Source organism: Saccopteryx bilineata, chromosome 3 (assembly GCF_036850765.1).
Source record: "Saccopteryx bilineata isolate mSacBil1 chromosome 3, mSacBil1_pri_phased_curated, whole genome shotgun sequence".
NCBI classification, from domain to species: domain Eukaryota; kingdom Metazoa; phylum Chordata; class Mammalia; order Chiroptera; family Emballonuridae; genus Saccopteryx; species Saccopteryx bilineata.
Genome location: NC_089492.1, coordinates 39,099,080 through 39,124,952, shown reverse-complemented (window position 1 = coordinate 39,124,952; position 25,873 = coordinate 39,099,080). Strand labels below are relative to the sequence as shown.

At 34.7% G+C, this 25,873-nt stretch overlaps 1 protein-coding gene across 1 annotated transcript in view; it reads left to right on the top strand.

Moving 5' to 3' along the window:
* CPQ (carboxypeptidase Q) overlaps positions 1 to 25,873 on the top strand; it is a 597,449-nt gene that overhangs the window by 353,956 nt on the left and 217,620 nt on the right. Inside the window, exon 5 of the mRNA XM_066266010.1 lies at positions 614 to 725. Within this exon, the coding sequence (XP_066122107.1) occupies positions 614 to 725 (112 nt within the window). The remainder of the gene's footprint in view (positions 1 to 613; positions 726 to 25,873) is intronic.

Below are 25,873 nucleotides of genomic sequence, written 5' to 3'. Positions count from 1 at the left end.
ATATTAATGTAAAATTTATATCCTGTAGATTACTTCACACTAATATAAATTGAAATCTTTTTTAAAATTTTTCTGTTAATTAGAATTTAGTTTGTAACACCAACTAATTACTTATTCAACAGAGTGGTTTATAATGTACAAAGCACAAGCACATTAAAAAATAAATATTTTTTTAGTTTTATTTGAATCCAATTTAACACGTTTATTATGTGTTTACTAGAATTTGAGACATTTGAGAATATGGTTGAAGTTTTAAGCTCCATATTTTTGTCAAAGAATAAAGTTGTTAGACATCTGTCAGTTATAAGTGATTTTTCTTAGTATTCAAAATTATATAATAAAGAGAAATATAAGGTGAGAACTTTTATTGCTATTAGGATGACCTTACACCCTTTTGTGAAAAAGGCCTCTATATTAAGTTTTCCACTAGTAACGGCACAGATCTTCTAAGGAATAAAAACAACAACAACAAATAGATATATTTATTTGCATATAATATATATATATATATATATATATGAGCTTTATTTCTGTATTTGGAATGCCTGTGAATCTTCTTGTTTTATGTCATTTCTGCTTAATCTTTTTTTCTTCTTTTTATTGTTTGTTGCAGGTTGTACTGGTCAGTGGACATCTGGATAGCTGGGATGTTGGGCAGGGTGCCATGGATGATGGTGGTGGAGCCTTTATATCATGGGAAGCACTCTCACTTATTAAAGATCTTGGTAAATATTTATGAGCACTGAATTTTGTTCCTGATTTTGTTTCAGTCTTTGTTTCATTATGCTTTCACTACAAACTCAGACAGTTTGTACCTAAACTTACAGTCCTCTCTAGCAATTGCACAAACTTCATGATATATATATATATATTTTTTTTCTATAATATTAACCCTGGCATTACTTTATTTTACTATACTTTTTCTCATTTCCCTTTTCATTTATTTAAATGCATTTTTGCAAGTCTCAAAATTTTGTAATAAAGTAGGAAATAAGTAGAATACAGTTATAAATAAATAAGTAAAATACCTTATATATAATCAGGGTAATAAAAATATCTACTTCAAAGAGCTGTTGAGAGAACCAAGAGTTAATATAAATAAATCACTTAGAATAGTGTCTGGTGCATTGTAAGAACCATATAAATATTTGCTAAGTTTTTTTTGGGTTGGGGTGGGGGTTGTTTGTTTTTGTTTTTGTTTTTTTTTGAGAGAGAGAGAGGGACAGATAGACTGCAAGGTAGAGAGATGAGAAGCATCAACTCTTGGTAAATATTTAGAAAGTTATTAACCAATGTGTGATGGTGTTGGTAGTGACATGTTTAACTTAATGCACAAAATATTTAAAATATTAATTACTGTGGTATGTTCAAAGATTCTCCTAAAGTTTGTATGTTTATTGTCAGTTGATTACCAGAAAAGAATACAATGGTACCTTGAGATACAAATTTAATTTATTCTGTAACTGAGCTCGTAAGTCAGTCAACTCGTATATCAAACTGCCAACAGTGGACCCGTGCGCTAACATGCCAACTAGGGGCAGCTTCCTGAGTCACGACTCGTATCTCGGAATTTCGCTCGGATCTCAAACAAAAATACAGACTGAGTCACAGCTTGTATCTTAAAAATTTGTATGTTGGTCTGTTCATATCTCAAGGTACCACTGTAATTTGTCCAGAAATTTTTATTTGAGTGTCTGCCAGAAAGTCAAAGTATCCAATATGATCAGCCACTGGGGAAAATGAACAAGGAAATAAAACTGTAGCAACTGTAAACACATTAGCTAAAGACTATGTAAGTAACTATGACAAAATGCAAAGAAAAATCAACAGCTCACTCTACTTCCTTTTCCTTGTTCATTTTTTCTTTTTTTAATTGCATTATTTTATTTCCATCTCCCCACCTCCCTCCCATTTGGAAACTATCAGCTTGTTCTTTATATCTATGGTCCTATTCTCTTGTGTTTTATTAATTCACTTGGGTTTTTTATTCTACATATATAAGAAATAATATGGTGTTTTTCTTTCTCTGTCCAACTTATTTCATTTAGCATAATACACTCTATGTCTATCCATGATTGTTGTTGCAAATAACAAGTGTTCATTCTTTTTTATGGCTAATAGTCCATTGTGTGTGTGTGCATGTGTGTGTGTATACGTACCACATCTTCTTTATCTATTCATTTGCTGATGGACTTTTAGGTTGCTTCCATACCTTGGTTGTTACTAGTGCTGCAATGAATATGGTATGTGTGTGTGTGTGTGTGTGTGTGTGTATACCTTTTGAATTAGTGTTTTGTGGGGGGTTTTGGATATATATCCAGAAGCAGAACGGTTGGATCATATGGCAGCTCTATTTTAATTTTTTTGAGGACTATTCATATTGTTTTCCATAGTGGCTGCATCAATTTACAGTTCCACAAATAGTGCAAGAAAGTTCCCTTTTCTCTACATTATCATCAACATTTGTTATTTGTTAATTTATCAGTGAAACCCATTCTGACAGGCATGAGGTGATATTTCATTGTGGTTTTAATTTGCATTTCCCTGATGATTATTGCTGTTTAGCATCTTTTCATACCTATTAGCTATCAGTATGTCCTATTTGGAGAAGTGTCTATTCAGGTTCTTTGCTCATTGTTTAATTAGATTGTTTGTTTTTTAGTGTTAAGTTATATAAATTCTTATATATCTTGGATATTAATTCCTTATCAGATGTATCGCTTGGAATACCTTCTTCAATTCAGTAGATAGTTTTTTTTGTTGTTGATGATGGTTTTCCTTTATGTGCAAAAGCTTAGTTTGATTGTTATTTTTTGTGCCCTTGCCTAAGGAGACATATTCAAAAATATATTTCTAAGTACCTTCTTAAATAGTTGACTGTCTATATTTTCTTCTAGGAATATTATGGTTTCAGGTATTACATTTTTTTTTAAGTGAGAGGAGGGGAGATAGAGAAACAGACACATTCACATGTGTCCTGATTAGAATCCACCTGGCAACACCATCTTAGGCTGACAGTTGAACCAACTGAGCCACTGGCTGCAAGAGGAGAAGAGAGAGAGAAGGGGGAGAGGGAGTGGAAAAGAGCAGATGATTGCTTCTCATGTGTGCCCTGAGCAGGAATCGAACCCAGGAAGTCCACATACTGGGCTGACTCTCTATCCACTAAGCCAACCAGCCAGGGCCAGGGCCAGGGCCAGGTCTTACATTGAAGTTTTAAATTTATTTTAAGTTTATTTTTATAAATGGTGCAAGAAAATGGTCCAGTTTCATATTGTTTATTGTATCTATCCAGTTTCCAAATACCACTTATTGAAAAGACTGTTTTTACTCCCATTATATATTCTTACCACTTTTGTTGTAGATTAACTGACCATATAAGTGTGAATTTATTTCTGGTCACTCTATTATATCCACTGATCTAGCTATTTTTTCTATTATCTGTCTATCTATCTATCTATCTATCTATCTATCTATCTATCTATCATCTATCTATCATGTATCTATCTATCTATCTATCTATCTATCTATCTATCTATCTATCTATCATCTATCTATCTGTCTATTTATCTATCATCTATCTACTGTTTTATGGCAGTACTATACTATTTTGATTATTGTAATTTTGTAGTATAGTTTAAATTAAGAAGTGTGCTGCCTCACACTTTGTTCTTTCTCAAAATTTCTTTGGTTATTTGATGTCTTTTTGGTTTTCTATAAATTTTAGAACTACTTGTTTTAATTTTGAAAAAATTTCATTGTTATTCTGATTGGGATTTCATTGAATATGTTTAATTCTTTAGATAGTATGGATATTTAAACAATATTAATCCTTCTAATTCATGAGCAAGTTTTATCCTACCATTTATTTGTATCTTCTTCAATATCTTATAATTTTTTAGAGTACAGGTTTTTCACCTCTTTGTTTTAATTTAATCCTGGGTATTTTGTGCTCTTTGTTGCAATTGTAAATGTGATAGTTTTCTTAATTTCTCCTACTGATCATTCTTTATCAGTGTATAGAAATGCAACAAATTTCTGTATATTGATTCTACATTCTCCCAATTTACTGAATTCATTTATTAGTTATAACAGTTTTATGGTGGCATCTTTGGAGTTTTAGTATATCTGCAAATAATGAGAGTTTTACTTAATCCTTTCCAATTTAGATATCTTTTATTTCATTTTCTTGTCTGATTGCTGTGACTAGCACTTCTAATACTATGTTAAATAGAAGTGGTGATAGTGGGCATCCTTGTTCTTAATCTTAGAGGAAACACTTTCACTTTTCTTACCTCTCAGTATATTAGCTATGTGTTTGTCATGCATAGTCTTTATTATATTGTGATATCTTCCTTCTATACCCAATTTGTTGAGAGATTTTATTTTAAAAAGTTGTTTAATTTTACCAAATTCTTTTTCTCTACTTATTGAGATGATCATATGGTTTTCATTCTTTATTTTGTTAATATAATGTCTTACATTAATTGACTTACAGATGTTAAAACATCCTTGCACTGCTGTGGTAAATCCCACTTGGTCATAGTATATAATCTTTTCAATGTATTGTTGAATCTGCATTGCTAATATTTTGTTGAGAATTTTTGCATCTATGATTATTAGGAATATTTGCTGGTAATTTTTGTTTTTTGTAATGTCTTTGTCTAGTTTTGGTATTAGGGTATTTCTGGCTTCATAGAATGAGATTGGAAGAATTTTTTCTTATTCAATTTTTTTAAATTTCTTGTTCATGTTGAGGATATTATCAGGCTGTTAAGATATCTTTACTACAGTTTTTTTCTCCATGACAGAAGAACAATGCAGAACTGAAGAAATCTATAGCTACAATAAGGACTCTAGGTTTAAATATTGGAACTTCTGCATAAACCTAGATGTGGGAAAGATGGACAGACATTTTAGAAAGCTAATAGTAAAAGGATTTTATTTTGATGACCTTATTGCCAAACAAAAACATACATTTTTTTTCTTTATGTGCTGGTCCAATAGATAAATTTTGAGTGAGGTTAGAAATAATAAAACATAACGTATAGATACAACAGGGTAGTGATTTCCAGTGGGAAAAAGAGGATGAAAGTAGAAGGCAGGGGTGAAGAGATGAAATATGGGTGGAAAGAGATTGCATGGGGCATAAAGTGCATGATGTGGTGGGTAGAGGACATTATATTGAGTGGGACACTTGAAAACATGTGAACACAATAAATTAAAAATTAAGTAAAAATAAATTGTTTTTTTAAAAAAGACATAATAACAGTCTGAAGTGAGAGTTCCAATCAGAAGAACATGTATGGTTTTAAAATGTCTCTTCAACAGAATGTTTTATATTATAACTGGAATAGTCTCAGTTTCAGATGTAGTGAAGATCAGAACAATTTCTTTCATGAAGGTTTTCCATTGCTTATGTATGTACATATGTGTTTACATGTATGCTTTTGCTTCAACTTTTAATAAACCCCACTAATCTTATAAATTGGTCCATTAAATAATTGTTTATCTTAACAGTAGATTGATGAAATGATCTTGCTTGGGATAAATATTTGTTGTACCATTTTGACTCATGTTGTACTTGCTTGTGTTTTAAAGATGGGAAAATGAAAAGGTTGCTCTCCACTTATTCTTCTATTTTTTTTGTATATTTTTCTGAAGTGTGAAGTGGGGAGGCAGAGAGAGAGACTCCTGCATGCGCCCGACCGGGTTCAACCTGGCAAGCCCACTAAGAGGCAGTGCTCTGCTGATCTGGGGCATTGCTCCATTGCAACTTGAGCCATTCTAGCGCCTGTGGTGGAGGCCATGGAGCCATCCTCAGTGCCCGGGCCAACCTTGTTCCAATGAAGCCTTGGTTGAAGGAGGGGAAAAGAGAGAGAGAGGAAGGAGAGGGGGGAGGATGGAGAAGCAAATAGGCTCTTCTCCTGTGTGCCCTGGCTAAGAATCGAACCTGGGACTTCCATATGCTGGACCAACGCTCTACCACTGAGCCAGCTGGCCAGGGTCTATTCTTACTTCTAAAATAAGCCAGTGTCTTCTAACCTTGGCACTACTAACATTTGGGGCTGGATAATTCCTTGTCCTAAAGTCTGTTCTGTATATTATGAGATGTTTAATGGTATCCCTGGCCTCTACCTACTGGATGCCCATAGCACCATCTCCTTCCCAAACTGTGACTATCAAAAGTGTCTCCAGATATTGCCAAATGTTGCCTGGCAGGTTGCAGGTTAAGGAAGCATAAAACTGTCTGAATAGAATAAACTAATAAAAAATCTCTAGACCTAAACACAGGCTTAATTTTTGGGGGGGAAAGAAATCTAACTTGAAGCCTTACATACACTTTTAACATCATGACCATACTGAGCACCTACTAGGTAAAAACATTTTGTGAAAGCTGTGCATACAGAAATTTAAAGCTTGTCCTCTATTCTTTTTTTTTTCTACAGAGACAGAGAGAGAAAGTCAGAGAGAGCGATAGATAGGGACAGACAGACAGGAATGAAGAGAGATGAGAGGCATCAATCATCAGTTTTTCATTGCAACACCTTAGTTCTTCATTGATTGCTTTCTCATATGTGCCTTGACCATGGGGCTACAGCAGATCGAGTAACCCCTTGCTCGAGCCAGCGACCTTGGGTCCAAGCTGGTGAGCTTTGCTCAAACCAGATGAGCCTGCGCTCAAGCTGGCAACCTCGGGATCTCGAACCTGGGTCCTCCACATCCCAGTCTGACACTCTATCCACTGTGCCACTGCCTGGTCAGGCCCTCTATTCTTTTTTAATTTAAATTTTATTTTTCAATTACAAGTTATAGTCAATATTATTTTAAGTTGAAGACATAAACATGAGCTACACAAATAAGTATTAATAAAGACATAATTTCAAAATCTGCTTTCAGAATTGGGTAAAGTTTGAGAGAGATAAATTGTTCAGAAAATAAAATTAAAAAACACATATTTCTCCATAGAAGATCTGATAGCCTCTATATGTGAATTCTCTTCTCCTTTTCCTTCCTTTAAAAATTATTCCCTTAGCTATTTGTTTTTTCTATCCTTTACTTCAAATGAAGTGGGTTCTAGAAATAAGGCAGGCAGATATCAAACATTTCCCTCCTTATAAGTCATAGATCATTATTTCAGAATTTTATTTCGGTGTGTTCAGTCAGCTTGATTGAAAGCAGAATGGTCAAGTGCAAAGAGAACTGGACCAATTCAAATTGGATTTTAGGTCAGTCTATGCCACAAACTATTTTTTGGCCTCGGGAAGGTCATTTGAACTCTCTGGGCTTTTATTTTCTTCATCTCTATTCAACTGTATTCCAGGGCATTTTACCTGATTTAGATGGGAATAAAAAGCATGTCTTCTCTAGGCTTTGAATATTACTTCTTTAGCACTTAGCATGAGACTGTAAATCACTGCTAATTGAGTTGAATTCAACTGCATGGATAAATGTCAAACACCATGCAAAGGTGATGTATTTTTTCCAGCTCTGAAAATACACCGACTTCAGTAGCTTTTGATAGCTAGTAAACACTCTCTTTAATTCAGGGCTTAACTCTCATATATTTCTGAAAGTATATGTAAACATATGAATAAAAATATAAAATAAAAACTACTATTTCTCTTGAATAGGTGTTAAGAGGCAGTGTGCATGGCATACTGTTTAAAAAGCATAGAGTTCTGGAGTCAGACCACCTGTGTTCAAATCCCAGCTCTGCGACTTACTACCTAAATAAGCTTATGCAAGTTCTTTGCCTTTCTGTGCCTCAGTTCTCTCATCTGTGAGATAATTATAGTTCCTGTCTCATATGGTTGCTTTGAAAGGATAATGATAGTTCCTAACTCATAGAGTTGCTTTGAAAAATAACTAATATATTAACATAATGTACTTAGAACAGAATGTGACCCAACCCAAGTACTTAATAAATGTTAACATTTATTATTTAGTAAGCATGACTATGACATTGCCATATTTTTATGTAAGGGAGGGTGATCATTTTTTTAGCCTCACTGGTGATTACTTTGCCTCCTAACTTAATACGCTAGTTATACCGTTGTAACTCTAGAGCCAGCTGTTGTGGAATTTTAAAATATCTTTTCCCTTTACTATTTAAGCCTCCATCCCTTGTATGATGAAGATCTAGTAACACCTTTATGTTTTTCATTTCATTCTAAATTTTTGGGAGTCTAAATTTATTCTTCCTTCTTAGGTTGAATGATAGTCTCCATTCTGTTGCTCACTTCCTGTGATTGTACCCATAGAGTTTTACTTTTTAATTTTAAAATCAAAATCAGATTGTGGATTTATATTTGTAGATTTCTTATGTGTTCTAATATGAAGAAAAGGGTCCAATATATGACATATAATTTCTAGTTGACAACTACTGATATACTTGAATAAGAAATAGGACTTAGGCTAGAGGCCAAGAAATGGGTTCATAATTATATTACTTAATTACATTGAGCCCTAACTGTTTAATTGGTGAAATATGAAAGTTCTGTGGCAACCTCTTTTTCCTGGAAAATGAGGCTCCTTTTGGCTGCTGTTCCTTGGATGAAGTCATGCACCATGCATGACAAAGTCCCTCTTTGGGGCTTGTTCATTTCAAGTGTTGGTACAACAAGGCTTCCTTATACAGTATTTAGCAATATTGTTCTATGCTCCATCCTTGTTTCTTCTCCTTTGTTCTCTTCTTTCACAATTCTTATAGATTTACTCTTTTTCCTAAACCATCAGCTAAAATTATATTTAATTATTCTAACAGAAGAAATATCTGTACTTTGGAGATATAATCAGTCATTCCTAAGTACTGTCAACAGAGGCTATTTGCTATGAAATGCTATTCAATATTTTTTATGTTTGCGGTTTACTGGATTTGAAACTGTTTATTTGAAATCTCACTTATTGGAATTGGAATTCATTGGACAAAGCCTATGGTGAAAGATATTATCCTTCAAAATGTTCATTTGGCATTAAAAAATAAGCCATCATCCATCCCAAAATTATTCCAACTTTACCATTGTCTATAAAGTTAGAATTTTGAGTTTTAAGCTCTCACCAAGGGGGGAGGAAGTAGAATTAAAAGTACTACCTGGTTGTTGAAATGTGGGACATAAATGAAACATCTTTCTAGAGAAATTTGAATGTGAGCATTCTGACAGTAATCGTCATAAAGCTTGATAGTCTATATGTTAGAAAAATGTTTTACTTATATATTCTTTCACTCATTTATTCAACAATTCAACAAATACTTATTGTGTTCTTACTGCATGTCAATGTGCCAAATGCCTTATACTTAAGAGGAATGAGACATGGTCCTTGAAGCCCTTAAAGTGGGAGAAATTTAATTTAAAAATCACAACAAAATTGTCAGAAGTTCTTTAACTGAAGTATAAAAATTTTTTCTTTGGGCACCTGGGGAAGGGAAGGACTAGTATGGGTTAACTAGGTCAAGTTACCTTCACAAAGGTGTCATTTGAGCTTTCTTTTATAAAGATAAACATATGGAAGCTGTACGGAACAAAGAAGTATTCCCAGTAGAGTGTAGAGCTTCTGGTCCAGTACATTATTAAAAATGAAAAGAAAGTTGTTGTTAGTAACATCCTTGAAATTGTGAGGGGAGAGAAGATTAATAGAATTGTAGGAGATGGTCACTTTTTACCTGATATATTTATAGAACATTAGATATTTTTTCAATATAATAAGCATGTTACTTTAATGAGAAAAACCTTCAAAAACAAAAAAGGCAAGAAAATTCTTAGTATTGCTATTACCACAAGCACTGTGTTCAGGGAACAGGGCAGAGGTAGAAGCAGGAGGAGTCACTCAGGAGTCCACCATGCCTCCAGGCCAGAGAACACCAGGAAGCACAGCCCAACACTGGGGTGAAGCTAGAGCTTTATGCAGCCATTTCTTATGCAGTGGGTTATCTCTTAAGAGATGGCGATCCATCCAGAAAGAGGTTTTCTTCTCCCAGGTTCGGGTCATACCTTCCTTGTAAATGTCCCAGGAAATCCAATCCAGATTAATTGGGCAAGGGAAATGAACAAACTTCTAGTGAACTGGAAGCTAAAAAGTGGAGCTAGAGCCCTGAAGCCAATTTGAGACCAGCCCAGACCTAAAAAGAATGTCCTACTTGGAAAGGACTTCCCCCCTTGGCTTAGCTTACATCTAGGTATAACAACAGTTGTAAAAAAAAAACTGACATTTGCTGAATATTACTATGTTGTAGACATTATGTTCAGGATACCACTATGTACATGCTCTATTTGCTTCTGGACAATAACAACAAGCAGTAGATACTCTTGTTATATCTGTTTTACAATAGAGGACTCCGAAGAAAGAAAAGCTAATAACCTGTCTAAGGTAACACAAGTATTATGTAAAAAATTTAAATCCAGGCAGGCGACTCCATACTCAATACTCTATGAACCTTATAGTACTGTTTACTGGAACAACATTCCCAGTATGTTCTACTAACACTCATTCTTAGGATATCAAGATGTTATGCAGAAAAAGGGTCCTATAGTCAAATAAGTTTGAAAAAATCCCTGTTAGTAATTTTTCTATTCATCAGAAAAGATCTGTTGGGACAGTCTTCCATGGATAGGATTTGCTTTAGGAAACAATGTTCTGGGGCATTATTGGTGTTGGAAGTACTGAACAGGAATCCAAGAATACTTGATTAAATATATTTCTTGGGCCTGAGTAGAAATAGCCTTGGGTTTCTTTTTATTCTAGACATTCTAGGCTACCTTTGAGATCTTGCAGTTGTCAGAATATTGACAAGATAGAATCGTTCAATGGTTTCTTAATTAGCATGATAGAGATTACTCTTGTATTTCTTTTTGATAAGCACTTGGACCTACCCACCCTAGGGGAAGTGGTACCCAACAAATAACTTCCTATCTATACTATCTGAGCCTATTTTATTAAAATGAATATAATATTATTTAAAATGTCTGACATATGCTAAGAGCTCTCTCTGCCAAGGATTTTTATGGCCCTAAATGAATCAGAATTTGGTATAATTTTTCTTTTCTAGAAGGATTTTTTATCTTAAAACATAGCACACATTCTCCCTACTCTAATTTTAAATGCTCTTCATCCACAATTGTTTTATGAACATAGAAGCCTGATAGCCCAGGGAAAGGTATCCTGTTAAAATCGCTGTTTCTCAATACTTCTAAGCAATAATTTATCTGCTTGTAGAATTTTCTAAGACTAACTTGCTTTAAGTCTGGGAAAAAAATTTCTCTCAGTATTAGGTTTAATTTTTATAAATTTAAATTTAAAAAAATGTTGGTTTGCTTTTAGTTTTTCTGAGCAAATTTTGCTTTTGACTTTTTAAAATTAATTTAATTTATTCATTTATTAATTTTTACTTACAGTTTATATTCAATAATTTTATATTAGTTTCAGGTATATAGTGTAGTAATTAAACATTTTTATAATTTATGAAGTAATCCCTTCAATAATTCTAGTACCCACCTGGCATCATATATAGTCATTATAATATTATTAACTATAATCTCTGTGATGCCCTTTACATCTCCATGACTATTTTGTAGCTACCAATTAGTACTTCTTAATCTCTTCACCTTTTTTACCCAGCACCCTAACATCATGCCATTCATCAACCATCAGTCAGTTCTCTGTATCTACGAGTCTGTTCCTGTTTTATTTATTTTGTTCTTTAGATTCCACATATAAGTGAAATTAAATGATATGTGTCTTTATCTGTACTAATTCTTTCATTTTGATAATACCCACTAGGTCCATTATGTTGTTGCAAATGGTAAGATTTTATTCTTTTTATCGGTGAGTAATATTCCAGTTTGTGTTGTTTTTTGTATGTGTGTGTGTGTGTAATAACAATGCAATGATCATAGGAGTGTAATAGGAGTATGTATATCTTTTTGAATCAATGTTTTGGATATCTTTGGATAAATACCCAAATTTATCCAAATTGCAATTTTTAATTTTTGAGGAACTTCCATACTGTTTCAATAGTGGCTGCACCAATATACATTTTCATCAACAATGCACAAATGTTCCCTTTTCTCCACATGCTTGCCAACACTTGTTTATTTATTGATGACAGCCATTCTAGCAAGTGTAAAGTGATATCTCATTGTGCTTTTAATTTACATTTCTCTGATGATTAGTGATGTTGAACATCTTTTCATATGTCTATTGGCATGTGTATGTTCTCTTTGGAGAAATGTCTGTTTAGGCCCTCTACTCATTTTTTAATTAGATTGTTTGGGTGGGTTGGTATTGAGTTGTATGGTTGTATGAGTTCTTTATAAATTTTAAATATAAACCCCTCATCAGATATATCACTGGTGAATATCTCATCCATTCAGTAGATTGTTCTTTCGTTTTGTTAATAGTGTCTTTTACTGTACAAAAGCTTTTTAGCTTGGTGGAGTCCCATTTGCTTATTTTTTTTATTTTGTTTTTCTTGCCTCAGGAGTTATATCAGAAAAAAATATTACTAAGAGCAATGTCAGAGATTTACTATTTTCTTCTAGGAGCTTTATGATTTGAGGTCTTACATTTAAGTCTTTAATGCATTTTGAGATTCCTCTTATATATCAATATATGGTGTAAGAAGGTTGGCTAACTTCAATTTTTTTTCATGTATCTGTCCAGTTTCCCTAACATCATTTATTGATTTACTGTCTTTATCTTATTGTATGTTCTTGTCTACTTTGTCATAGATGAATTGACCATATAGGTATGTGTTTATTTCTTTCTTTCTTTTTTTTTTTATCCCTCTGAAGCTGGAAACGGAGAGAGACAGTCAGACAGACTCCCGCATGTGCCTGACCGGGATCCACCCGGCACGCCCACCAGGGGCTACGCTCTGCCCACCAGGGGGCGATGCTCTGCCCCTCCGGGCATCGCTCTGTTGCACCAGAGCCACTCTAGCGCCTGGGGCAGAGGCCAAGGAGCCATCCCCAGCGCCTGGGCCATCTTTGCTCCAATGGAGCCTCGCTGAGGGAGGGGAAGAGAGAGACAGAGAGGAAGGAGAGGGGGAGGGGTGGAGAAGCAGATGGGTGCTTCTCCTATGTGCCCTGGCCGGGAATCGAACCCAGGACCTCTGCACGCCAGGCTGACGCTCTACCACTAAGCCAACTGGCCAGGGCCAGTATGTGTTTATTTCTATGTTCTCTGTTCTGTTCCATGGATCAGTGTGTATATTTTTGTGCCAGTACTATGCTTTTTTGGTTACTATGACCTTATTGTATAGTTTCATATCAACTAACAAGATACCTCCAACTTTGTTCTTCTTTCACAAGATTGCTGTGGCTACTCATGGTTTTTTGTAGTTCCATATACATTTCAGGCTTATTCTAGTTTTCTGAAATATGCCATTGATATTCTCCTTATCCATAAGCACAATATGTACTTCCATTTATTTATATCATGTAATTTTTATCATTTTTAAATTTATTTTTAATTACAATTTATATTCAACATTAATTTGTATTAAAATGGCTTCAAGTGTGTAGCATAGTAATTGACAATAATATATACTTTACAAAGTGTCCCCCTACCCAAAATTTCCAATACCTACCAGAGACCAACATTGATTATATACCCTATTCAGGCAGTCAGTACTTAAGTTAGGTGAGGCAGAGTCTCAAGGAGTCACTAGAGTGATGAGTTGGTATTCACCAGGTTAATGAAGATTCAGATTTTGGACCAGTGCTGAGCCTTGGCCCATTCAACAAAAATCACAGGGTACACAAAAGCTAGTCAACAACCAGGGGCCTGCAGGCCTTTGAGTTGTTTGTTTTTTTTTAAATGATAGCAGTGGGGGCCAAGGTTGGCTGTCTGATGTTAAAAGTGCCTCAAGTAGTAAATGATTTGGTTGAGGCAAGCTCTCAGGGAGTCATAAGGGTGGAGAGAGTAGAGTTCACCAAAGTAATGGACATTCAGGTTTCACCATTGAGACGAGGTATCAACAGAGAGAAAATGGCAGCTGTCCCTCAAACCCTAGCCTACAGCCACACAACTCAGATTCTCTTTGTCTGTCTCTGGTACTCTCTCCTCTCTCCAGCTGCTGCTCCTCTGCCTGAGACCAGAACAAGTACCTGCAAGTAAGAGTGTGTGCTGTGTGGGCCCTTTCAGAAGACACCTAGGTTTTTCCGCAGCTTTTCATCTCACCCAGAGGGACAGAATACCCATTGATTTTTCACAGCCAGGTGTTGTGGGATCACCTCTTCCTGGCACTGATGCTCTGGGCTGGGGAGCCTAGTAGGGGGCTCTGACCCCTGGTTCCAAGGGGAAGTACGGCTGCTGAGATGAGATATCCCTCCCAATTATCAACTACCATATGTGGGTGTGGGGCCAGCCTGTTCTGTGTCTCTGTTCTTCCTACCAGAATTGATGTGGCTTCTTTAAATTATTAGTTATAGGATTTCTGTTCAGTTAGCCTTCAGATGGTTTTGTAGGTTGATTTTTCTATAATTTAATTGTAATTCTGATGTGGTCATGAGAAGTAGCAAGCACAGCATGCACCTACTCCAACATCTTGACTGAAACCTCCTGGTTGACTTATTATAAGTGTATTTAGTGAGCTATATACCTAGAAAATAGGAAATTAGAAACTAAGAATTTTCTTGTAGTTTTTCCTTTTTTGTTACTTCTAAAATTAAGTTTCTGGTCATAAGGTATTGTGGCTCCTTCTCATGGTCTTTTAAGGATGATGATCTCGTTTCATATTCAGATGTGTTATTTCCTCTAGTGGCAAGTTTTGGTATACTTTGTTTTATCAAAAGACCTGTGGCACATACATACTTTTTTAGCTGAAAATCATGGAGAACTATTCCTGAGGTCTGAACACATTTACAAGTTTCACTGAGACACTTAGCATCTTTATATCTTGGTCAGCTAACATAGACATTTCCACTGGCATGTATAAAAGACAAACTGTGTACTGTAGATTGATCATCCAAATACCCATGAGATAAAGTAAGATTTGTTAAAAGTGAATTACTTAGCATATGTTTTACCTTTTAGTTTAGGTGTGGTATAGGAAATTCTTTAGTCATTTTAGAGCCTTATTCTGCATGGATATTGCTGTTATTATTTTATCATTTTGTTAGAATATACTATTTCTGTGTAAACATAGACAAGACCCAATCCCAGTGGCTTACAAGATTGCTATCAATTCCTTCTTGGCTGAAGAGTCTGGAGGGGTGGCAGAGGCTGCAAAAAGAAGTTTCATGGGGCCCCTTTATCCACAGAATGCTCAGCTTCTTTTGATTTGACATGTATGGCTTAGAAAGTTAATAAATGTGGTATTCGTAAAGCAAGCAGAAGTTTTAAAATGTTGGTATTATTTATCCTGAAGAAAAAGAGCTATAAGAAGACTTAATAATGGTATTCTTGGTGTCATGGTGGATTTCCACCCATTAATGAATGGGATTCATATAAGTCCAGAATATGAATGTCTAGAAAATGTAGACTATCTCATTAAAATGGTATTAGTTTTGGTATTGCACAACTTTGGTATGGCTCACAAGGAGACCTCCTATTTCAGTAATAAATATTGAACAACAACTTTATGTCAGGCAAATAATATGGATAGGGCACAAATCCTTCCATCAAAGAACTTAAAGTCAGGCAGCAATATCTTTACATGGACAGAGACATTTGACTGGGTAATGGGAGAAGAAAGAATAAAATCAGAGCTCATGAAAGTACATAGTTTGGAGAGTGGAGGAAGTTTTTGTAAGTCTAGAGTAATAGGTGATCAAGAATGAGTGGGAAATGAGTCAAATGAAAGATGAGAACCAGTTTGTAAAGGGCATTGGGTGCAAAACTAAAGTTTGGAGATGGTGTTATAGGAAATGAGAGCCGCTGAAGATTTTAAGCATGAAATTGGCATGATAAGATTTCTTTCTAAAATGAAGAGAACTGGATTATCCTTTTAACTTATAGAGAAGTGTGATGAATAGAATGGAGGCACAGAAAAATGGAGTGAGGAGACCCAGTTATACTGAGTCTAGAAAACCACAACGTTGGAGTTACTAGGGAAATTTTATCTGCTATGGGAGTGACAAGCCAGCTTCCACCTCTCTATGTTAAACCAAAGAGGAAGTAATGGGATTCTCAAAAATGCTGTTCTTTGCCTACACACTTCTGTGCATCATGCTAATACTGCATTTTGCAAAAGCTGTGGTTTACCCAGCTTAGAATGATTTATCTTCCAGTAAACTTGTCTAAAACAGAAGTCTGCAAACAAAGAAATAAGAAAGTATACTATGAATGGCTGATTTAATGGTTGTGGTTAACTGGATTTTTAAAATTGTGCTGGAATATAAGGAAGGGCTTAGTTTCGTTCATTTTTAGGCCCCTTCTACCCTGTGAATATCTTCAAAATCAAGCACTAGGAACAGAGTTTCTACAAAGTATATGATGATAACAATAGGCCAAATAAGTAATGAGATAAGTTCACTATTATAAAATTACTTATTTGTAACCCTGCTAATGATCTCCTAATATTCATACTCATTATTGATGAGCTGATTCCCAGCTCATGTTTCTGCCTAATACAAACATCTCCAGGCTATACAATGTGACCCAGATCTCATGGATTTTTTAAGTTCTTTAAAAACCTCCTAAAATAAAACAACCTGACAACAAAACAAAAAGGCAGCCAACCAAGTGGGATATCATATTTGTAAATAACAGCTCCAATAACGGGTTAATATTCAAATTACATATATAAAGAACTCACAAAGCTCAGCAACAAAAAAGGAAACAATCTAATTAAAAAATGGGGGGAGCACCTGAACAGACACTTCTCCCAAGAAGACAAACAAATGGCCAACAGATAAATGGAAAGATGTTTATATTTACTAGCTAATCAAGAAATGCAAATAAAAACTACAATGAGATATCACCTCACACCTGTGAGATTAGCTGTTATCAACAAGACAGGTAATAGCAAGTGTTGGAGAGGTTGTGGAGAAAAAGGAACCCCCATTCACTGCTGGTAGGAATGAAAACTAGTACAACCATTGTGGAAAAAGCCATGGTGGTTTCTCAAAAATTAAGAATAGAACTACCAGCCCTGGACGGTTGGCTCAGTGGTAGAGCGTCGGCCTGGCGTGTAGGAGTCCTGGGTTCGACTCCTGGCCAGGGCAAACAGGAGAAGTGCCCATCTGCTTCTCCACTCCTCCCTCTCTCCTTCCTCTCTGTCTCTCTCTTCCCCTCCAGCAGCCAAGGCTCCATTGGAGCAAAGTTGGCCTGGGCGCTGAGGATGGTTCTGTGGCCTCTGCCTCAGGTGCTAGAGTGGCTCTGGTTGCAACAGAGTGATGCCCCAGATGGGCAGAGCATCGCCCCCTGGTGGATGTGCCGGGTAGATCCCGGTCTGGCGCATGCGGGAGTCTGTCTGACTGCCTCCCGTTTCCAACTTCAGAAAAACACACACACACACACACACACACACACACACACACACACTAGAACTACCATATGACCGAGCAATCCCTCTACTGGCTCTCTACCCAAAAAACTTGAAAACATTGGTACAGAAAGATACACCTACCCTGTGCTTAATCGCAGCATTATTCATAGTGGCCAAGACATGGAAATAACAAAAGTGGCCTTTGATAGAAGACTGGATAAAGAAGATGTGGTTGGTACATATATACTCAGTCAAAAAAATGATGATATATTGCCATTTTTGACAACATAGATGGGTCCTGAGAACAATATACTGAGTGAATTAAGTAAATCATGAAATGCTAAGAACTATATGATTTCATACATAGGTTAGATGTAAAAATGAGATACATGGGCATAAATAAAAGTGAAGTGGTTACCAGGGGAGGGGGCAGAGGGAGAGGAGAAAAGAGGGACAAGTATGTAGTGACAGAGTGATTTGCCTTTGGGTGATGCGTACACAACACAATCAACAGTTCAAATGCTACAGAAATGTTTACCTGAAACTTACATACTTTTATTGACTAATGTCACCCCGTTAAGTTTAATTTTCTAAAAGAAAAAATTTATTTTCTTTAGTTCTTAAATAATTCAAAATATGCTGGTAAATGAGAGACAGCATAGATAGTAGAGTAAACATATACTCTGTTACAATATATTGGATTCAAATTATTTTGTGCTACTTAGTAGCTGTATTGCTTGACCAATTAACCATTTAAATCTCAGTTTACTCTTCTTTACAATGGAAACAATTTATCTTAAAAAGTTGATAAGATGATTTGAAATAATTTAGACAATTTCTTCCCTCCCCACTGCATCCTGCAAAACCATTAATAATAGTAAACATTATTATTAGTTGTCTTGTCAAAAACAATGGTTAAGTATGTTCAGCAGAGAATTATTCTCAGAATTGTCTTTACCTCTCAAGTTATAATGTCTGTATCCTATTATGCCATTCTGCTTAGTCCGGGCCATCTCCACATAGAAAATCCCTCATAATAAAAAAACAATAGTTGGATGAGCCAAATTTATAAACCATCACCCTACTATAGCCACATAAATAATAAGTATATTTACGACTGTCTCCACATTTCTGTTGAGAAGACACTTAATAGATGCTTCATAAATGTTATATAGAAATACAACATTTATAGGACATGGAGATGGAGGAAGCTTCTTTTTTTTTCTTTTAAATTTTAAGGTTTTTAAATTTTTGTGACGTTGCTTAATAAAATTATATAGATTTCAAGTGTACAATTCTATAGTACATTAATTGCATTGTGAGTTTATTACCCAAAGTCAAGAGCTTTATTTTTTTTTCTGTCTGCTTTGCTCTGGCCAATGTCCTTAACCTGGTAACAATGTATATGTAAAGATTTATAACGCTCTAAAGAAAAAAGCAGTAAAAACAGGAAATAGTTGTTGAAAGCATCATCATTTACTACAATGTAAATTGTAATATAGAAAAAAAGGGAGAGAAAACAAAGCATCTAACTTAGTGCTTACTATTTACAATTGTCCCTGCTGAGTGAATTCTCAAGTAACCTTTCTATTTTATAACATAGTAAAAACCCTACAATTTCTAGGTATCTCAGAAAATCCTCATGCATGTAAAACTGAAGATGACCACTGATGCTTGTATTATTGTTTTTTTCTCTATAATAATGGTATTTTTAAAAGGAATATGTTTAAAATGTAAGTGAAACTATTAGGAATTATTGCATGATTAATGTGTAAGAGAGAATATAAATCAGGAAATTGTTTCAAAGGCTATAATTCTGTTCTCATCACCATAGACCATATATCCATTTAGCCATCCCATATTGGCTGTTTCAGGCAGCACATTAGAACAAAGAAATATTTTATGAAGTGCTTCATACTGGAATTACCCTCTTTCTGAAAGAGAGAAATGTAAATTTATCTTTTATAGTTGAATAAATTTAGATGAAATCATCTGAAACTCATCATTGGGCACAAATGAGGAGTAAGAGGAATTTTTGAACTGATGACCTTTCCAGAACTTTAATATATGCATAAAAACAGTGATTAAATTTATAAAACAGAGGTTTTTGATTAAAAAATACAAAATATATACCAAAAGAGCCCTGTATCTTATATTTTCATTTAATATAATAAAGACATATATTGAATAATATATCAACAAACATTCATTGAACACCTGGTGGAAGAGAGGAGAGAACCAATATTTATGGAATATTTTCAGTTACTTTACATGACCTATGAGGTTTGCCTTATATCTGGCAAGTTACTAGACCTATCTGAGTTTTAGTTTCTTATCAGTAAAGACAGTATGCTTACAAAGCTGTTATAGGAATCAAACATGTATCTATCTTAATCTGTATATCAAGTTGCTGGCACACGATGCTGAGGAGCTAAGATGAAAATCCATGGCACATGATGCTGAGGAGCACCGCAGTGGCAATGCTGTGCCTGACCCTGTGATCTCACGAACTCGGAATCCAAATATAGCCCTTGGGTGAAGTGATATGGAATTCAGGGAGACAAGATAATATGAGAACAATTATAGTAAGGAAAACTTCAATAATGTTCCATAACATTTTATTATAACAGTAGCATCATTTTTACTTGTTATAAAAGTATAAAGTTTCATTTGTTAAATAATTGATGGTAGCAGTTAATACCTTTGCTTTAGGACTTAAGTAAAGTAGGATCAAATAAGATTTCTCATCCTGATCTTAGACTGATGTGGAGAGTAGACTTTCCTATTTTAGAATAAAATGACTATGACAATTAGTACTGTGGAGTGCACTGTGCCAAGCTCTAAGCTAAGTGCTGTATATGCAGCTGTCATTGAGTCTAGAAGATAAGAATTAGTGATTATTCCTTTTCCTGATTCTACTTACAACTGACAGAAGAGAAAATATAATTTTTTTTTAATTTTTAATGTTTCTCTTTAGATTTTTCTTTACCTTTTAATTTAAAACTAGAAAATACTTCACCTGACCAGGTGGTGGCGCACTGAATTAGAGAGATGGACTGGGACACGAAGGACCCAAGTTCGAAACCCTGAGATCACCAGCTTGAACGCGAGTTCATCTGGTTTGAGCAAGGCTCACCAGCTGGGACCCACGGCCGATGGCTCGACCAAGGGGTCACTCAGTCTACTGTAGCCCGCCAGTCAAAGAACATATGAGAAAGCAATCAAAGAACATCTAAGGTGCCACAACAAAGAATTGATGCTTCTCATCTCTCTCCCTTCCGGTCTGTCTGTCCCTATCTGTCTCTCTCTCTGTCTCTGTCACAAAAAAACAAAATATAAAAAACTAGGAAATACTTCAAATATTTGGAAAGCAACATAGAATAATAATACTGACATATCCTCCACCTAGACATCATAGATGTTAATAATTTCAAATATTTGTTCCAGATCCTTAGTTTATTTTTTAAAGTATTATTTTATTTTACTTTTAAAACTTATTTATTAATTTTAGAGAGGGGGCAAGGGAGAGAGAAATACAGAGAGAGAGACAAAAACATCGATCTGTTCCTGTATGTGCTCTGACTGTGGATCAAACCAGCAACTTCTGCATATTGGCAAGACGTTAACTAACTGAGCTATCCAGCCAGTGTTCAGATCGTTAGTTTAAAAGAAATAAAAATTACCAATACAATTGAAACCCATTTTGTACCTCACTTCTTCATAATTTATCTCTTTCTCCCTCTGCAGTTAGAACCAGTGTTCTCATTTTAACATTATTTTGTAAGTGCATATATTCAAAAACTATCATATAATTTTTGTGATTCTTGAATTATACAAAAATGGTATTATTTTCTTCTCTATTAGAGTTTGTTACTTATTTCTTTTATTATCTTGAAATGAATATTTAACACATTAATTTTTAGTCCTTATTTTCTAACATATACATTTAAGGCCTTACATTTCTCAGTAAGAACTGGCTTAGCTGCTTTCAACAAATTTTGAAATACTGCCTGAATGGCCACCCACTTAAATATATTAGAATTTTCTTTATCATTTCTTCTTTGACTCTTTAATTATTACAGTTTTCTTTGTTTTGAAAAATATGTAGTTATTATGGAATTACTGAGTTTCAGCTTTGTTGAATAGTGATTTCAAACATGGTTGATACCATACCACTTCTTTGGTATAAGTTGAGGTGTCATTTTGTTTATTACATGGTCAGTTTTTAAAAATTGCATTGTGAGGACTTGAAAAGAATTTGTAGCCTTCTTTTTTCCAAGGAAAGATGTTCATTAGAGCAATCTTATTAATTGTGCTGTTTAAAACTAGTCTCACTAGTTTTTTTTTTTTCTGCCTGATTCATTTGTTTTTCAGCAAAGTATAATAAATATCCCACTAGAACTGGGATTTCATAAATTTCTCCTTGAATTTCTATATGCTTAACTTTATTTAGTTTGAGGCTTTGTTGCTTGATATAGTTGAGCCTAAAAGACATTTATCCTTTTTATTTTTAATATAGGATAAAGGCAGCACTTCGGTTTTTTGTTTGTTTTTTGTTTTGTTTTTTTCATCTGTTAAATTCAAGTAACTTTATTTGAAATGGTTAATATTATGCAGTTGTTACTTTATATTTGAAAAAAAAATTTCATGTGATGATTATTATGACATTGATGACACAAAATCAAATACAGATATGAAACTACAGTTGACTCTTGAATGACTCAGGGATTAAGGGTGCCAGCCCTGACACAGTTAGAAGCACTTTGGTTTTTATGTTGAAATTGCAGTTTACATTCAATATTATTTTGTATTGGTGTCAGGTATACAGCATAATAGTGAGAAAATCATATACTTTACAAAATAAGTGTTACTCCTAATATTTTCAAGTACCCACCTGGCACTATAATTATACCTGGCACATAGTTATTACAATATTCTTGATTATATTTTCTGTGATATACTTTACATCCCTGTGACTCTTCTTTCACCTTTTTCATCTATCCCCCAAACCTCCTTCTGTTGATAACCATCAGTTTGTTCTCTGTAACTATGAATCTGTTTTAATTTTATTTTTTATTTTTTTTCTTTAGATTCCACATATAATTAAAATCATATGGTAATTTTCTTCCTCTAACTGGTTTAGTTCACTTAGCATAATACCCTCTAGGTCCATGATGGCGAACCTTTTTATAAAAACTGCTCACTTTTGCAGTGCTGGTCAACCTGGTCCCTCCTGCCCATTAGTGGGTGGTCCAACTTTCATGGTTGGCCAATCACGGCACTGTTTGGTTGCTCTGCTACCACCCACCATGAAAGCTGGACTGCTCACTAGTGGGTGGGACAGACCAGGTTGACCAGCACTGCAAAAGTGGGCAGTTTTAATAAAAAGGTTCACCATCATGTCTCTCGGTCCATCCACACAGTCAAATGGTAATATTTCATTCTTTCTATGGCCAAGTAATATTCCATTGTATATATGTGCCACAAATTTTTATCCATTCATCTATTGAATAGCACTTGAGTTGCTTCCATATCTTGGCTATCCCTAATATGATTTTCTTCTGCAAGTATATTTTACCTTACATTAATATGATGGAGTCTATTCTCTTTAGGTTTCTCTTTCTTTTTTTCTATTCTTTTACTTTTTTATTTATTTGAGAGAGAGAGAGAGAGAGAGAGAGAGAGAGAGAGAGAAAGACATTGAATTGTTGTTCCACTTATTTATGCATTCATTGGTGGATTCTTGTATGTGCCCTGAGTAGGGTTTGAAACCACAAGGTATTAACTAATACTTTGCTGTATTGGGATGAAGCACTAACCAACCGAGCTACCCTGCTAGATCTCTTTACTTTGGATTTACTAAAGTTATTGTGTCTGATTTTGTTGTAAACAGCATGTAGTTAAGTTTTAAATATCCCATATCACAATACCAATTAACAGAGACCTTTGTTCTGTTTATCTTTATTGTGATTACTTATATTTTAGTAATTTTCTTTTTTCTATTAGTTACTATTTTTGTTTTCTTTTTTTTTCTATTGGATTCACTTATTTTTCTTTCACTCTCTTTCTATTTTTCCATCTACTAGTTAGAAACATACATTACCTTCTATTCTTTTAGTGGTTACTATTAAAATGTCACAGGTATATTTGTCTTAATTAAATAGTATAGCAATTATAGCCTGATCAGATGGTGGCATAGTGGATGGAATATTGATCTGGGACACTGAGGACCCAGGTTCAAAATCTTGAGGTCACTGGCTTGAGCACAGGCTCATTCAGCTTGAGCACAGGCTTACCAGCTTGAGCACAGAGTCACTGGCTTGAGAGTGAGATCACAAATATGATCCCATGATCACTGTCTTAAGCCCAACGGTCATAGGCTTGATTCACAATGTTGTTGGCTTGAGCAAGGGCTCACTATCTCACCTGGAGCTTTCCCACCCCTAACCCCAGTCAAGGCACATATGAGAAAGCAATCAATGAATAACTGAAGTGCCACAACTATGAGTTGATGCTTCTCATTTCTCTACCTTCCTGTCTCTCTCTCTCTGAGTCTATCTCTTGCTAAAATAAATAAATAAATAAATAAAGTACATAAATAATATAACAAGTATAAATTTCTCTAATATATATACTCTACCATTATATATATTATATTATTATTGACTAGTATTTTAGTTATGCCTTATTTCTAAACCCTGGGATTTGTTGTTATTTGGTTATTATTATTCGTGGCTTTGCCACTTAGTGGCTGTTACTTTTAAAGTTGTTTATGTGTTATGCATCAGTTTCTTCATATATATAATGAGAATTATAATAATATCTACCTATAGGTTTATTGTGATAGTTAAATGATCTTGTTAAGTTCTTGTCATATAATAACTGCTCTGTGAATTTTAGCTATTATTATTATTTGTATCCAGTACTTATTAGAAAGTCAATACTTTTGTTGAAATTTTTATTAATTATTATTTCTTTCTTCTGGTTCAGTTACCTTCTTCATAAAGTAGAACCCAAAGTAGTTCTTTTAATACATTCTGTGAGTAACAAGCTCTCAGTTTATTTGAAAATGTCTTTAATTTTTAACCTTTGAATGATGTCTAGTTGTGTGTGGAATTATGGATGGCAGTTATTTTCTTTCAGAAATTAGAAGATATTATTCTGTCTTCCTCTTGTTGCTCTTGAGAAGTCTAATTGTGCCTATGATGATTCATATTTTTACTATGGTTTGAGGGCATCTTTGTTTTTATTTTTCCCTGATCTACTTTTTTTTTTTTTTTTGCTTCTTTAATCTGAGAATTTATCATCTTTTTTCTTTTTGAATTCTGTAAGGTTATAAGCTATTAACTCCTCAAATATTGCTTTCTCTTAGTCTATTCTTTTCTTCTACAATCCTCATAAGATAACTATCTCATTTCAAAGCCCATGTCTCTCAATATCACTTTCATATTTTTCATCTTTCCATCTCTCTTTGCAGCTTTCTGGGTGATTTCCTCAGATCCATTTTTAGTTCATAGTATTTCTCTTCAATTGTGCCTGTAACTCAACTTATCCTTTTCCACTAAGATTTTTGTTAAAAAATACTTTTAGAGAAGTCTTAAATTAACAGAAAAAATACAAAGGTAGTTCATAGAGTTTCCTTATACTTTACAGTTTTTTTATTATTAATATCTTACATTATTAGTGTGGAACATTTATTATAATTAATCAATCAATATTGATACATTGTTATTAACTAAAGGTTCATAGTTTATTCAGATATTCTTAGTTTTTACCTAATATACTTTTTTGTTGTTGTTGTTCTATGAGTCCATATAGGACATCATGTTACATTTAGTTGTTATGTCTCCCTAGGCTCCTCCTGACTGTGACAATTTCTAAGATGTTTCTTGTTTTTGCTGACTTTGTCAGTTTTGGGAAGCAATGGTCAATATTTTTGTTTGTTTGTTTTTTATTAAATGAGGGGCAGGGAGACAGAGAGCAGACTCCCACATGCACCCCAACTAGGATCCACCATGCAACCCCAATAGGGGGCAATGCTCTGCCCATTAGGGGTTGTTGCTCAGTTACTCCTAATGGAGCTATTTTAGTACCGGAGGCAAAGCCATGGAGCCATCCTAAGTGCCCAGGGCCAAACTGGAGAGGGAGGGGTGGAGAAGTAGATGGTCACTTCTCCTGTGTGCCCTGACCGGGAATCAAACTGGGGACTTCCACAGCTGGGCCCATGCTCTACCGCTGACCTAACCGGCCAGGGCCAGTTGGTTTTTAGATGCCACTGATGGTGATTTGTCTGTAACTCTGTACCCATTAAACAGTAATGCTCCATTCTCCCCTACTCTCACTTCCTGGTAGCCACCACTCCTTCTGTCATTTCCATTGAGTTTTTAACTCATACTACATATGGTTTAAGTCATATATTACTATATAAAGTTTTGGTGTGTA